At 40.6% G+C, this 15,481-nt stretch overlaps 1 protein-coding gene and 1 long non-coding RNA gene across 2 annotated transcripts; both read right to left on the reverse strand.

The window, feature by feature from the left end:
- Window positions 1-619: 619 nt before the first annotated feature.
- LOC117636930 (ABC transporter G family member 9-like) lies at window positions 620-9,335 on the reverse strand. The gene is made up of 4 exons (XM_034371657.1): window positions 9,246-9,335; window positions 8,383-9,154; window positions 1,717-2,054; window positions 620-1,264 (listed from the first exon to the last, which is right to left on the reverse strand). The coding sequence occupies exons 1-4, from the start codon at window positions 9,333-9,335 to the stop codon at window positions 620-622; spliced, it is 1,845 nt and encodes a 614-aa protein (XP_034227548.1).
- Window positions 9,336-12,244: 2,909 nt separating this feature from the next.
- On the reverse strand, window positions 12,245-15,015 carry LOC117637143. The gene is made up of 3 exons (XR_004587158.1): window positions 14,943-15,015; window positions 13,504-13,571; window positions 12,245-12,532 (listed from the first exon to the last, which is right to left on the reverse strand). It is a non-coding gene; the product is annotated as an uncharacterized LOC117637143 (long non-coding RNA).
- Between the last annotated feature and the right edge of the window lie 466 nt (window positions 15,016-15,481).

The raw sequence follows: 15,481 nt of genomic DNA on the forward strand, positions 1-15,481 counted from the left end.
ACATTGTTGACAGAAGGGGACTGTTTCATGTGCTCTTCATCAGAAGATCTTGCATCCAATTATGCCATTGCAATTTTTTTAGCTTCATGCTGTCACTGTCTGCATATAAAGTAAAATACTGAGTTTCTTTTGCCTCTCCTTCTCTGTTATTCTCTCTTCCCTCATGAACTAACCACCTCTCCTTTCCTTTCCTGATTTTATGTTTACATTAAACAATAGCAGACATGAAATCTTCATGGCTGCTGCAAAATCCAACATCAGCTCTAATTGTAAAAGATCGATCAATGGATTCCATGTCTCCACTTATCAAACTTTTAACTTACCAAAGTTCCCTCCTCATTTTAATACATCAAGTTCACTGTCGAGAATTGAAGTAGCAAACTAATCTAATTTCTAAGCTTCTGCTTACGCCTAAACTACATACAAATTTTCTTATTGAGTTCGTCATTAGCCTCGCTGTTCTCTTTCACACATATGACAGAAGAAAAGAAATGAGTCTATATGTAGCACATAAATATAGGGCCAGCATAACTTATGCTTTACATAAACAAAATGGCACACCAAAGCAATTGCCTTTAACCACTCAGTTTAACTCTCTAGGAAGGAAAAACCAATTAGCCTACAACCCAGTCCTCATGAGAGCTAAATAAGCAATTAGCCTCCAACCCACAAGCATTATGGCCAAAGCAACCGCTGCACCTATTTGTCCACTAAGCCCAACATGTTTTATACTTGGGAAATCTCTAACCAAGCAAACCCCACTATCACATAGGTAAGTGTCATTTTCATTGTATTGAGACCCCAGCAAGAGCTTGTATGAGTAGTTAATGATGGAAATGTATTTGATCCAAGCAATGAAAGCAGGAACATGTTGAACAAAAAAACCTCCAGCTAGCTGAAATGACACCATGAGGACTGATGCAAGTACTGCGGCCTTTTTTTGGTCCATTATCAGAGCCCCAAGAGCAAGCCCCATGCCTTGAGCCACTAACACACTGAGTAGCAGAACAAGCAAGGTGTGGAAAAAGTGTCCTGCTGTGGGTTTGAGCCCTGCCATCCAATATGTTATGGTGACAAATAGGGTTGGAAGGGCAAGCTCCATGGGGAGATCAGCAACAATCCTTGATATGAAATACGAGGAGAGCATGTATGTGCCTGAAGATCTTTCCTTTTCAAGCATCTTGCGCTCTTGGGGGAAGGTGAAAATTGCTTGGAGCAGAGGGAAAAACCCCCAAAATTCAGACATAAAGAAGAGAAGCCCAGTCTGCATACATAACCAAAAAAGATTCTCAAAGTTGTTAAAATGGGTTACGTTTGAGAAGCTAGGAGGCTTCGCAAATTGTTATCTAGAAAAAAAATTTCTTCTGCATACTGAAACTTAGGCATTCCATCAAGTGATACTTTATGTCATGCTTAGCGTAATCCCAATAGCCTATATCTTCAACTATAGTGCCAAACCCAGAAAAGGGAAACAAATCATACCCTCTGAATGATATATGTGACAAGTGAAGTATCAATCAGTAATTAGTCATAATAATTTATAATATGTCCCTTTTAATATATACTAGTCTAATGATATTAGCACTAATTATATTAGACTTTTGATTGAATCTGTCCCATGAAAATGCATATTGAAATTCCCCATGTAACCAAAAAAGAAAAGAAAATGCATATTGAAAATGCTAGAAAAAGGGAGAGCAAGAAAGTGTATGTTACCCGATCCTGCAAGTGGGAAATATTTGACTGCCACCATAGTAGCCCAGCAAGAAGAGCCACCGCTACAACCTGGTTAATCTGGCTACCAGAGAAGGACTCGTGCCTCCTCTCTTTCAGTCCTCTCCTAAGCAACACAGAGAATTGCTGCCACCAAGTAGTGGGCCATTTCGCAAAGTTCTTGTCTTCTGATCCATCTTGAAAATGGCTGGAGTTAGTTTCTTGAAGTTGCTCCCCTTGAAGTTGAGCTTTCAAATTATATAAACGGTTGTGCTTATAGGCCAAGGTTAGGCTCTGCTTCACCTTGCTCTTGTTTTCATGCGATCCATCAGGTGCCAGACCTACACTACATATAAAATGCAACAAAAATTACTCGCACAAACAATTTTACAAACATCTAATATACACTTGTAGACATACTTGCATGCATCATGACACACTTGTAGGGTAATGAAAAAGTAAAACTAACATCTAATATACACTTCACACTAAAATCCTATATATAGCTAACATGGCACAATAATGAACTATAGCAACAACAAAAAATCCTAAACTATATGTAACACCCCGACCCCAAATTTCCCCAAATTTAACCCTTATTTAATTATTTAATTATTTAAGGGTATTTTAGTCATATTTTTAACCGGAGAGAGTTTGGGACCGTGACTTGTATTTTTGGATAGGTCGCGCTGAGGCGAGTTCATAGACACGTAGTGGGCTCGAATCGGAGTTGTAACGAGAGAGTTATGGTCAAAAGAAATCCAGTGGCACAATCGTAAATATTTCGAAATGGGATTTTTTATAAAAATCAGATTTTTCCCTCTCTCTCTCTCTCTCCCCTGCGCAGAAACAGCCCCTCCCTCGGGTTACTGTTCACAGCGGCGGTTTTTGGGCCGCCGCAGTCGCATCCGGCCACCACTCGGGGTGGCACCGGTCCCAAAAGAACCGTGCCGTCTTCCTCTTCCCATCCCGACCGGTCTCAGCCCCTGCACCGACCGGAGCTCGCCGGAATCAGGCGAAAACCGATCGGTTTTCACCCAATTTTCAGACCCTCCGTTCTCCTTCGTTTCTCAGCCAAATCGTTCGAGTAAGGTATGGATTCTCACCTATTTTTCGTGCTCTAGCTGATGGTTGGATAGGATTTCGTTAATTTTGAGCTTAGGATAGCTGATCTTCGATTTGAAATTCTGCCGATTTTGGGAGCTTGTTTTCGGCCACTTCCGGTCACTTTTTGAGGTAGGCCCGAGAACAAAAGTGACTCCAAATAGGGTGTTATACCTAGGGTAGAAGTCTCGGCCCGAGATGTTGAGATTTTTCGGCGAAGCTTTATCGCTTTGGACACCCACACGCTGCCCGCGCGTGTGGCAGCGCGTGGGCACTGTAGCAGAGGGGCATTATTGTCCCAATGCGATCTCCTGGTTGTCACGAGCGCGTAGGATTTCGCGGATCTCAATTCGGACGTCGTTTGACTATCGAACGGATATCGCCTATCGGGCGTTATCCGGGTTCGATAGGTTGGGACCGTTGGATGGTCCCAAATTTAATATATGTTAATTTGGGTAATTCTAGGATCGTGTAGGAATTCACGGATCGTGAATCGGAGCCCCGGATGTTCCGATTCAATAATTTAAAGTTTATATTTTATATTAACCGTTAGATCGTACGATCGTGAGTGATCCGACCGTCCGATCTGAACCAAACTTGCAGGACGAGTGTCCTATACGTTATAGAACCCATAGGAACTTCCGGATCGGAGTTTGGAGGTCGTGGTCCCCGTGGGCCCGTTTGACCAGGGTTAGGGTAGTTTGACCCTTGATTGACCGTGAGTCTTCCGGAGTAATCTCACCTTTCTAGGGGGATTATCGGGTGCTAGACTCTTGTGAAGGGTTACGCAATATTAGAATTAATATTTATTATTATAATTATAATAAGTTGGTACAAGAGTACAAAAGAGTCTAGAATGTCAGTTCGGAGTGCTATACGCACTACCTTAGGTACCTCCCCGGATTTTGGGATTTACTATAAGCACCACCAAGTGAAAGTTAGGTCCCACGTGGCGTAGGTTATCCGGCGTGTGGACAGACCCCATACGTGGCGCTGGTTGTACCGGCGTATGGGGAGATATTGTAGTATTGTGTTGAGGTCGCACGTGGCGTAGGTTATCCGGCGTGTCGACAGACCCCATACGTGGCGTTGGTTGTACCGGCGTATGGGGAGTTATGTGATATGATGTTGAGGTCCCGCGTAGCGTAGGTTATCCGGCGTTGGGACAGGCCCCATACGTGGCGTTGGTTGTACCGGCGTATGGGGAGTTATGTGATATGACGTGTAGGTCTCACGTGGCGTAGGTTATCCGGCGTTGAGACAGACCCCATACGTGGCGTTGGTTGTACCGGCGTATGGGGAGATATGTGATAGTATGGCATGGTCGCACGTGGCGTAGGTTATCCGGCGTGTTGACAGACCCCATACGTGGCGTTGGTTGTACCGGCGTATGGGGAGATTATGTGAAATACGGAGAAATGAAATGAGGTATCGCCTAAGTGTGGAATTAGGTTTTATGGAGAGAACTACGTGTGGCTTGATCCCTCGAGGAGGGTACGTAGGCAGCCTAAGGTCATTAGGTGCAGCCGCAGACTAAATGTTAGTCATAAATGGGTATTTGAATTGCTGGGTAGTTAGTTAAGAATTATTGGAAGGCCGAAGGCTATTTATGTAAATTGCATGAATTTATATTGTGCATGCTGCCAGTTGGGGATATTAAATGTGTTTTTATGCAGGTATAAATTTTGGGAAATGTCCAATTTATAGGGGAGACTCTGCCGAAATTTCGGCAGAAAGTCTCGGTCTTTAGTAAGTGGGCCCGGCATCGGGGTGATGTCAGGAATTCCAAAGGATTCGTCTCGGATTTGGGGAAAATTCGGGGCGGGTCCTTTCAGTTGGTATCAGAGCTCTAGGTTCAATTTTCTGTGGACCCTGCACATTGTGTGCATCCTTAAGTTGTGGGGATCAAAATGGGTTCCATCTCGGAATGGCACCTTGCGACGTTGAGTCCGCATGGGTGGAAGGATAGGGGGTCGATCAACCTGCTTATAGGGATCCTCCATTGCCTGAACATGTTGCTAATTTTCGACTGTGTGCCTAGCGCACGGAGTCGAAGATTCTGAGAGCACAACCTTTCTCTAGAACGAGCAACTCCCCGACATTGGATCAAGGGATCCAAGGTCTGAGAGGTGGCGTTAGTATAATCGAAATCACAAGTGTGGGAGAGATTATGATAGCCTTAATTCTCTTTCAGAAAGAGGCTCGTGTGTGGTAGGAATACGGTGGTCAAATCCAAGGGGAAGACCCAAATGGATTGAGTAATCCTACCCATGGAGATGGAGAGTGCTTGGGGGTCTCCTCTCTTGTGAGCACGTCTGAGTAGTGATCTTTCATCAGAATCAGAAATGGATCGTGGTCGAGAGAGATCGATGATGATTACAATTCGGTAAAAGTGATCCTTTCTGGCCTTTCTTTCAAAGCATCGTGTTGGCAATGCTGCCAATCGGTTCTGAAGAAAGAAGGAAAATATCAACAAGTCAAAGAACGCGGTTTCTCTTTTAGTGGGAGAGCTAAAAGAGAATCAAATCACAAATGGAAGCGTTTAGCTTTTAGGGAAAAGCAAGGAAACCCGAGTAGTAGATGCGGGCCCAATGCTCATAACCCTTTGAGTGACAGGTAGGAAATTTCGGGGACGAAATTTTTATAAGGGGGGTAGTCTGTAACACCCCGACCCCAAATTTCCCCAAATTTAACCCTTATTTAATTATTTAATTATTTAAGGGTATTTTAGTCATATTTTTAACCGGAGAGAGTTTGGGACCGTGACTTGTATTTTTGGATAGGTCGCGCTGAGACGAGTTCATAGACACGTAGTGGGCTCGAATCGGAGTTGTAACGAGAGAGATATGGTCAAAAGAAACCCAGTGGCACAACCGTAAATATTTCAAAATGGATTTTTTTATAAAAATCAGATTTTTCCCTCTCTCTCTCTCTCCCCTGCGCAGAAACAGCCCCCCCTCGAGTTACTGTTCACAGCGGCGGTTTTTGGGCCGCCGCCGCCGCATCCGGCCACCACTGGGGTGGCACCGGTCCCAAAAGAACCGTGCCATCTTCCTCTTCCCATCCCGACCAATCTCAGCCACCGGAACCTACCTGTGCTCGCCGGAAATGCAAAAATCCGACCGGTTTTCACCCATTTTCAGACCCTCGTTCTCTCTCATTTCTTCTCCAAATTTGACGAGTAAGGTATGGTTTTCCACCTATTTTCCATGCTCTAGCTGATGGTTGGATAGGATTTCGTTAATTTTGAGCCTAGGATAGCTGATCTTCGATTTGAAATTCTGCCGATTTTGGGAGTTTGTTTTCGGCCATTTTCGGCCACTTTTTGGGGTAGGCCCAAGAACAAAAGTGGCTCCAAATAGGGTGTTATACCTAGGGTAGGAGTTTGGAGCCCGAGGTTGAGATTTTTCGGCGAAGCTTTATCGCTTTGGACACCCGCTGCCCGCGCGTGTGGCAGCGCGTGGGCACTGTGGCAGTGGGGCATTATTGAGCGATCCTCCTGGTTGTCACGAGCGCGTAGGATTTCGCGGATCTCAATTCGGACGTCGTTTGACTATCGAACGGATATCGCCTATTGGGCGTTATCCGGGTTCGATAGGTTGGGACCGTCGGATGGTCCCAAATTTAATATATGTTAATTTGGGTAATTCTAGGATCGTGTAGGAATTCACGGATCGTGAATCGGAGCCCCGGATGTTCCGATTCAATAATTTAAAGTTTATATTTTATATTAACCGTTAGATCGTACGATCGTGAGTGATCCGACCGTCCGATCTGAACCAAACTTGCAGGACGAGTGTCCTATACGTTATAGAACCCATAGGAACTTCCGGATCGGAGTTTGGAGGTCGTGGTCCCCGTGGGCCCGTTTGACCAGGGTTAGGGTAGTTTGACCCTTGATTGACCGTGAGTCTTCCGGAGTAATCTCACCTTTCTAGGGGGATTATCGGGTGCTAGACTCTTGTGAAGGGTTACGCAATATTAGAATATTTTTTATTATAATTATAATAAGTTGGTACAAGAGTACAAAAGAGTCTAGAATGTCAGTTCGGAGTGCTATACGCACTACCTTAGGTACCTCCCCGGATTTTGGGATTTACTATAAGCACCACCAAGTGAAAGTTAGGTCCCACGTGGCGTAGGTTATCCGGCGTGTGGACAGACCCCATACGTGGCGTTGGTTGTACCGGCGTATGGGGAGATATTGTGATATTGTGTTGAGGTCGCACGTGGCGTAGGTTATCCGGCGTGTCGACAGGCCCCATACGTGGCGTTGGTTGTACCGGCGTATGGGGAGATTTGTGATATGATGTTGAGGTCCCGCGTGGCGTAGGTTATCCGGCGTTGGGACAGGCCCCATACGTGGCGTTGGTTGTACCGGCGTATGGGGAGTTATGTGATATGACGTGTAGGTCTCACGTGGCGTAGGTTATCCGGCGTTGAGACAGACCCCATACGTGGCGTTGGTTGTACCGGCGTATGGGGAGATATGTGATAGTATGGCATGGTCGCACGTGGCGTAGGTTATCCGGCGTGTTGACAGACCCCATACGTGGCGTTGGTTGTACCGGCGTATGGGGAGATTATGTGGAATACAGAGAAATGAAATGAGGTATCGCCTAAGTGTGGAATTAGGTTTTATGGGAGAACTACGTGTGGCTTGATCCCTCAAGGAGGGTACGTAGGCAGCCTAAGGTCATTAGGTGCAGCCGCAGACTAAATGTTAGTCATAAATGGGTATTTGAATTGCTGGGTAGTTAGTTAAGAATTATTGGAAGGCCGAAGGCTATTTATGTAAATTGCATGAATTTATATTGTGCATGCTGCCAGTTGGGGATATTAAATGTGTTTTTATGCAGGTATAAATTTTGGGAAATGTCCAATTTATAGGGGAGACTCTGCCGAAATTTCGGCAGAAAGTCTCGGTCTTTAGTAAGTGGGCCCGGCATCGGGGTGATGTCAGGAATTCCAAAGGATTCGTCTCGGATTAGGGGAAAATTCGGGGCGGGTCCTTTCACTATAGCCAAAAAAATCACACAAAATTACAATATGGATGATAATTAATGCATTTTTCATGAATTCTGAATAAGAATAAATTCCTCAAGCATATCTGACAATGCTACAAACATTTCCAAGACAATTTTGGGGTTTCTAATCCCCAAGCATAAGAATAAATTCTCAGGTTCTAGCCTCGTGAAAAAGGTCATTATCTTGCAGAGCATAGGTCTCAGGTTTGAGCTCCCATGACATCATGGTTGTGTGTACGCATGAAACCCCCATTCCTTTTTGTTTAGACTATCACATGCACTAAAATTAAAATAAAAAAAGAGGTAAATTCTCAGTGGTCTGAAATTGGATTTCCTAAAAATTTATTCAAAGCCATTTTGGGAGTTCGAACAGTAATTAACTATGGCCCAAAGTCAAGGAAGTCGTTGAACGAAGAGATGGGCCTAAGTTACATGCAAATACTGAACCCACGACCCATAACCCATGCTTGCGTAAATCTCAGGATTTTGACATCTGAAATAAAAAATGAAGCTACTAATTATTAAAAAAGAAACATACCATTGGCAAGGTCCAATAGAAAATCCGCAGGATTCATAGCTACCAATGGTATATAGCCAATGCCCGAAAAATAGTCCATGACCTCCGATACTTTTCCGAAATATAAACAATTCCCTTCCGATAACAACACCACCTTATGAAACATGTAGAAAATCCTACTTGAAGGTTGATGTATGGTCATCACAATTGTTCTTCCTCCACTTGCCAAATCCCACAATGCTGACACAATCTGCTGCGCCGTCGTCGAATCGAGTCCCGACGTGGGCTCATCCAAGAAGAGCAAGCTAGGGTTTATGAGTAATTCTTGGCCTATGCTAACCCTTCTTCTCTCCCCACCCGAAACACCCCTCAAGAACTCACCCCCAACAACGCTGTTCTTGCACTTGGTTAACTCCAGTTGTATAATCACGGCCTCAGCTTGCATAGTCTTCTTGGCTTTCGATAGCGTGTTGGGCAAGCGAAGAAGGGCTGTGTAGAATAGGGTTTCGGTGACCGTCAAGTGGGGGTAGAGAAAGTCGTCTTGGGTTACAAAGCCCGTGTTTCTTTTCATTGCGTTTGAGAATGATTTTTTGTTGTAGGTTATGGCGCCACTGAGTCGACCGCCTAGCCGGCCTCCGAGTGCGGTTATGAGAGTCGTTTTGCCACTCCCGGAGGGACCGAGCATGGCGAGGATTTCCCCCGGTTGAACGAGGCCTGAGACACCGTTTAAGATCACTTTCTCTTCGTTATTGGTACTATTATTCTGTTTGATCTTGTAAACCACGTCTTCAAACTGCGTAAATGTCATTTAGTAAAAAATAAATAAAAAAGAGGGGGGGAGGAGGGGAGAGAGATAAGACACCATTTTCTACATATATATATACCTTCAATGTGACGGGTCGAATGGCTTCCTTGAAGATAGCTGGAGCTTCAGTAGCAGTTTGAATCTCTATATCCAACATTTCTTTCTCCATGCTTGCGTGATGCTGAGGTCCCTCTCTCCCTCTCTCCATTAAGCTAAAACCCTCCCTTTCCTAGTGGCAGCCAAGAAAAACGAAACAAACCCTCTACGCCGCCCAGCCAGCCAGCCACATCTTAGGCTGTGTGACATCTAGAGAGCCAGCCAGACGCATATGTTCCAATGTAAGATGATAAAATTGTATAAAAATTTCTTTTTCTCTGCTAGGAAAGTTTAAAAGCCAACAATCATTAAAAACTATAGCTACTCACTCATATCATTAAAAAGAGGATGCTTCTGTTTGTGCTATTAATAAGTTTCCTTTATTTATGTAGTTACTATTTGTGCATGCATGATTACGACTTTCAACTGAATTTTTTCATCTTTGGTTTCGATTTACTAATCCAACAACAATCTTTGGTTTCGATTCTCTCATCTATCTTTGGTTCTTACATGTATTTTTTATGTCAAATTCGCTTGTATAGTTGAGTTTATTAGGTAAATTTCGCCCAACCAGCTTTCAAATTCTGGATATGCCACTATTCTCCCTCACAATAAAAAAAACCAGCCTCTTTTTTGGAGTCGCATCACTGAAAGAGAATTTCAAATTTAATAGCTGATCTCTCTCTCTCTCTCTCTCTCTCTCCCTCACAATGAAAACCACTCTCGCTTTTGGAGTTACAGTTAAATCCAATTTAATAGTTGTTCAATCATAATATAGTTTATAAATATTCTCACCTTGTCCTCTTTGGTTTTGCAATTAGAAAGAAAAGGATATGCGGTATTACTAAGTAATATCCTGTCAACATTTTGAAATAAAGTTAACCATTGTTGGACTCCTGCTAAACAAGAAAATAAGGAACCACTGAAAGCATTTCTGTAGGGGGTCCTAACTCCATACACAAATAATGATAATTGAATGATAACAATTCCGTTGATAAAAGCAAGACTATTACACTTATTTTGACAGCTAATTCGTAGCCGATGTCGGCCAGAATGACTCACGCAAGCAGCAGCGCAAGCAAGTACCTACAAGTCATTTCACTACTTCTGTAGTCATTCTGCAACCTTACCTAGAAACTGGCCTCATAATAAAATACTCAAGCTTTTGTGTTTGCAAGGAAACCAACACAAATTCTAGACGCCACCAGCCTTATATTACTACCACCAACAGACAGCATAGGGCGGACTTTCTTCTTCTTTTTGTTTCTTATTGGTCTAAGCAATTTGTGATCACCCACCAAGTTTATTTCTTGTATTATTTAATAAGAAGTCATACCTTGCTCTCTGCATATCTAAGCTCCTAATGACAGTTTGGTTACTAGCGCATTCTTTGGTTGTTCTACCTGTAAACATGTTAACCCAAAACATTTATTATCTATTAACTACAATAAAGATAGCGTACAGAGAGTGTAAGTATGAAAAAGCAAAAGAGAGTGTAAGTGGAGAAAAGGAGAGTGGGAAAATCAGCTCCCTAATTAAATTAAGAATTTGGTCATTTGGTCATTTTTGGGTTTTTTCCTCCAAATATCATGTATGAAGGTTTCATTAATTAATGCCTTAATTAAACCCAATCAGCTTATACCGTCGATCCTTCAACCAACAGCCAACATTTTTTTTGACTGTTTTCAATGCTAAAAATAGAGATCCAAAGGTCCAAAATCAAATCTAATTGTAAAAATATTTAAATCATTATTCTAAATCATATTCAACCCAAAAAACTCATCCCACTCAGAAATTATTGCAAGTAAGAGAAATAGAATTATTGCCATATATTGTAAAAAGGCTTCTAGCTCAATTGTTAATATATGTTATGTATCCTAAGGTTTTTATTATTATTTTTTTAATAGTTTCTCACTTAAATTTCTTTTGATTAAAAGGAAGAAAAAATTATTACAAAGAGACTTTTATAGGGCGATCATACCACGACATCATGCTAATGTGATATGACCATCTACTGAAAGAGCACTTTTATATTGCAAAAAGAGCTTCTAACTCAAGTGATTAATAGCAGTTACTGATGAAATCAAAGTGCTCCTTTCCTTTATATGTTCGGAAGCCTCGCTCGTAGGTTAGCTAAGTTTGCTTTATCTATTTTGGGCTGTATTGATTGAGGATCTTGATTTTATCTAACAGGGCCTCTTGAAAATTATATAGCTTGTGGGATCAAGCTTCTTGCTGCCCTTGCTGTTATCAGTTTATTTCTTATTATGATCCTATTACTTTCATTATTTCCTGTAAATAAGTACATATCACATTAACAAAAAAGTAAATTCCTTCTCACCAATCGTGAGTGAGAAACATTATCCTTTCTGTACGTATAAATATATAACTAGCATTGCACGTATGTATTATTAGGTTAAGAAAAGCTAATGTGCAACCTGAAATTCTATTGATCCAGCATGTTGAGGCCACCAACCTAAATCCAACTTTTTCTTTCAATAATCACTATTTTTTTTAATCTGATTAATATAATAATGTTTTGTGGACTAATATTTTTCTAAATTAATTGCTCTTAACCACTCCAAAACATTGCTGTTTCGATGGATAATTTTTTTTTTTTTTTACTCGAGGCACAAAAATATGGATGTTCTAGAAATGATAAGTGGGCAAGTTTAAGGGGTTTTACTTCTGAAGTTTAAGGGGTCAACTAGCTAGCTAGGACAGTTCTTTTATCACATTGTTCAAGTTAAAAAGATTAAGGAAAGAGTCTTGATTTCACACTATATATAATATTGGAAAGGAATTGCTCAGCTTGATGAGGAAAGTAGAGTGAAATAAAAAAAATTCCAATTCAAGGCACATATTGACAGCTAAACCTCGGAATAAAATCATTGCGTAAATACACTAAAGAAGAACACAACACCAATATTCTATCCATTTTTATAAATTACTACTGCATTTAAAATATGGAAGACACCAAAATGGTTAACAAGTTAAACAATCACTTCAAATTTAAAAGATAGATAACAAATAGTGGCATACTCTTTGTTTGAACTGAAATGTACAAGGAAAATCAAGATAATAATTTACAGGATCAGAGTTCTGGCACGTTAGCTTCACCTCTGGGGTTCATGAACTGGATGACAACATCATCCGTAAATATGTTAACTTCCTTGATTGCAGGAATAGAGTTCACCCCCTATTCTCTTAATGGTGCTCTGAACCCTTTTGTCATCTGTGGTAGTTGTCTTGTGAACAGTCTTCTCCTTTCTGAAGTTGGGAACAGAAATTAATAAACAAAATCACGTACAAACAAGATGAAGATCACACGACAAACATGTGCTAATTACAAACAACTGCAGGAATGTGCAAAATTTATGACTGAAAACTGGTCATAAAATGACTTCAAGGGCAGTCTTAAGTCCAAAATGACCATTCCCCGACAATGCTATGTACATCAGAAATAGCATTTTCTCCGCAGCAGAGAGCACTAGATGGCTTATTTGAGGTAAACTCCAACAATTCTCAGTTTTAACTACTTGAATTACTTTCTTATTTTTTGCCTACTCAATTGTTTAACAATCCTATCTAAAGAGAAGAAGAACACACCATTAGATAATATCGAATACAGAAGAGCAGAAGAACCCATCACACTCTCCACCAGAGTAGACTCTTTACTGGAAAAACAATTACACTAAGTCTATTGGAGACAACCTTTCTGTTATGGGCTCTTTAAGCTAGGGAATCATCTGGTTTAACGAGGAACTTTAGACTAGCTAATGCACCAAATGCAGCATACAGTAAATGATTATTGTACTTAAGTTCGCAGTTCGCCACATAAAGATTGCACGTTATACAAATTGATATTAAAAACACTCTGTCCCCCCCGGAAAGAGCAGTTAACTCTAAAAATTAAGGTATTTCTCATCTTCAAACAAAAAAAATTACAAGAATAAGATAAAATAAACATGGTAAAACAACAAAAGACAACAATCCACTCAACATGCCATCAGGCTAACTGCTTCACATAATGAACTCAAATTGCAAATCAATAATTTGATGAAGTAAACCACTTGATCAGGTGCTCAATATAATGCATATCAGACATGAAACTGGCACACATATAAATTATCAACTGCACATATATTTAACTCAAAACCAGTAAGGCTAAAACTTGATACTTCAGCCTCTGTGAATCAACTTGGTAGAGAAAAGGAGTTTCAAGCTGAAATTTCACCCACCTCCTCATGCTACCCTTTCCACCAGTGTGAACTGCACCGGCCATCTTCATAAGTTTCTCCCAATTCATCTGCATAAAAAGTGGGTATTGTAAGATGAAGGGACGAGTTTCAATTGAAATATATATTAAACAATTCAAGGGCCAAAACACTGCATCTCAAGTTACATTATTGTTATTCTCTGTATTAACTAATAAAACCTACAACATGACCCATAAATTTGTTTTACGTCTCAATATTTTTAATTTTTTTTTTTTTCAAAACCAATTTTACAATATCTCAAATAAAGAACTAATCAAGTCTATTTTCTGCTATCTTGTTTCTTCAATCTCATACTATGCTTGATTTATATGTTCCATTGAGAATTAGAGTAGCAAATAAATCTTATTTCTAAACTGTATGCCTAAAACATATACATTTTTATTCTTGTATTGGCCATTAGCCTAGCTATATGAAGGCTTAGTCCATTTTCAGACAAAACTATTTCAAAAGATTATATTCTAAGAGCAATTTTTGTGCAACTTCATTGTTATGGAACCCATAGTTAAAGTAAATCTCAAATTTGGAGATAACCTGACCAACAAACTGTATACAATATGTGGACTTGAACCTACAGCAGAAACCATCTAAGCACAACTGTTAGAATACAGAGACTATTATCTTGTATTTTAACTCTTAGATGAGAAAATGTGATCTGAAGAAAAATGAGAGAGAGAGCTTAGGGAAGAAGAAGAGCTAGCAGAATACTAGCTCAGCTCCCACGCAAAACATACGTATATTGCATCTGACAAAACCGTTAGGAATTAGAACATTCCTATTACATCATTTACATCTCAGCCATTCATTCACTACCCTATGAGATAGAGACACATGGCATGCACAGTTACATCCTAACTGCACAGTTGGACTGTTATCCAACGGCTACATTTTTCAAACTGAAATAATAAACTATCTCAGCAGCAGCACTTATAAACCAACAACAACAAGTTACTCCTCAGTTACCAAACATGTTGATTTACAGTGTGCATTTTCATGGCATACAGAAGCTTACTTGTCTGTTTTCAGTACATTATCCGGAGTTATCTGTTTATAGAATAGCACTAGGTGACTAGGTTCATTTCATTCTGAAAACAATAAAATCTGACAGAGCAGTTTAAATGGAGGAACAGAAAATTACTGCACATCCTGCAAACTATACAAACAAGATGTAACAAGAGAATTACTCTCTCTCTTCCTACCTAATACAAGAACTATGAACAGAGATAGAATGACGCAGTCAAATTTAGAACTTTGAGAATGCCACCAATTGCTTGTTTTTCCTCATCATTAATTGAACAACTTATTTACGAACAACTTAAGAAGATTCACAACCCAAAAATATCATAGTATATCCTGGATTTATGTATTTGGAAATGGAAAAGTTTTTTCTGCTCTCCTCCTACCTCATTGAATGATTGAACCAAGCACAAAATAATTTAGACTTTCTTGAATCTTTTGCTGATTGGTTCATCGTCGTCAGAGCTATCACTTCCTGGTTCATTGTCATCAGAGCTACCAAATAAACAGTCAAGGCCCCACCCAATGCCAATGCCAATGCCATCCCTTGAAGTTGATGATTTAGCAAAGCTTAGACGTTTGAGTTTTTTTATAACAAGCGGCAGCTCTCTCACTGCACTTCCGTCTAAATAAAGTTCCTCTAAAGACTCCATGTCCACTGGCAGTTTGTCAAGTTTGAGCAACCCCAGAGGATTTTAAGAGACTTCAGATTGCATATCACACTCGGTAGACCCAAGAGACTTTTGCAACAATTTATATGCAATTCACCAAGGCCAACTAGATGTTCAATTGATGAAGGTATTTGCTCAATTAGACGCAAGCCTAATTTAACCACACACACACACACACACACACACACACACACAAAATTAAACAGAGCCTAATCAATTCAACTCAATTCCCAAAAAAGAAAAAAAGAAAAAAA

Source organism: Prunus dulcis, chromosome 8 (genome assembly GCF_902201215.1).
Source record: "Prunus dulcis chromosome 8, ALMONDv2, whole genome shotgun sequence".
NCBI lineage: Eukaryota > Viridiplantae > Streptophyta > Magnoliopsida > Rosales > Rosaceae > Prunus > Prunus dulcis.

Bases quoted from the DNA above. Each gene is read 5' to 3' on its own strand.
- LOC117636930 (XM_034371657.1), bottom strand. From the start codon at position 9,335: ATGGAGAAAGAAATGTTGGATATAGAGATTCAAACTGCTACTGAAGCT. The intron at 9,155-9,245 runs GTATATATATAT...ACATTTACGCAG, and splicing joins TTCGACCCGTCACATTGAAG to TTTGAAGACGTGGTTTACAA. The intron at 2,055-8,382 runs GTATGTTTCTTT...TATGTAGTGTAG, and splicing joins TCTATTGGACCTTGCCAATG to GTCTGGCACCTGATGGATCG.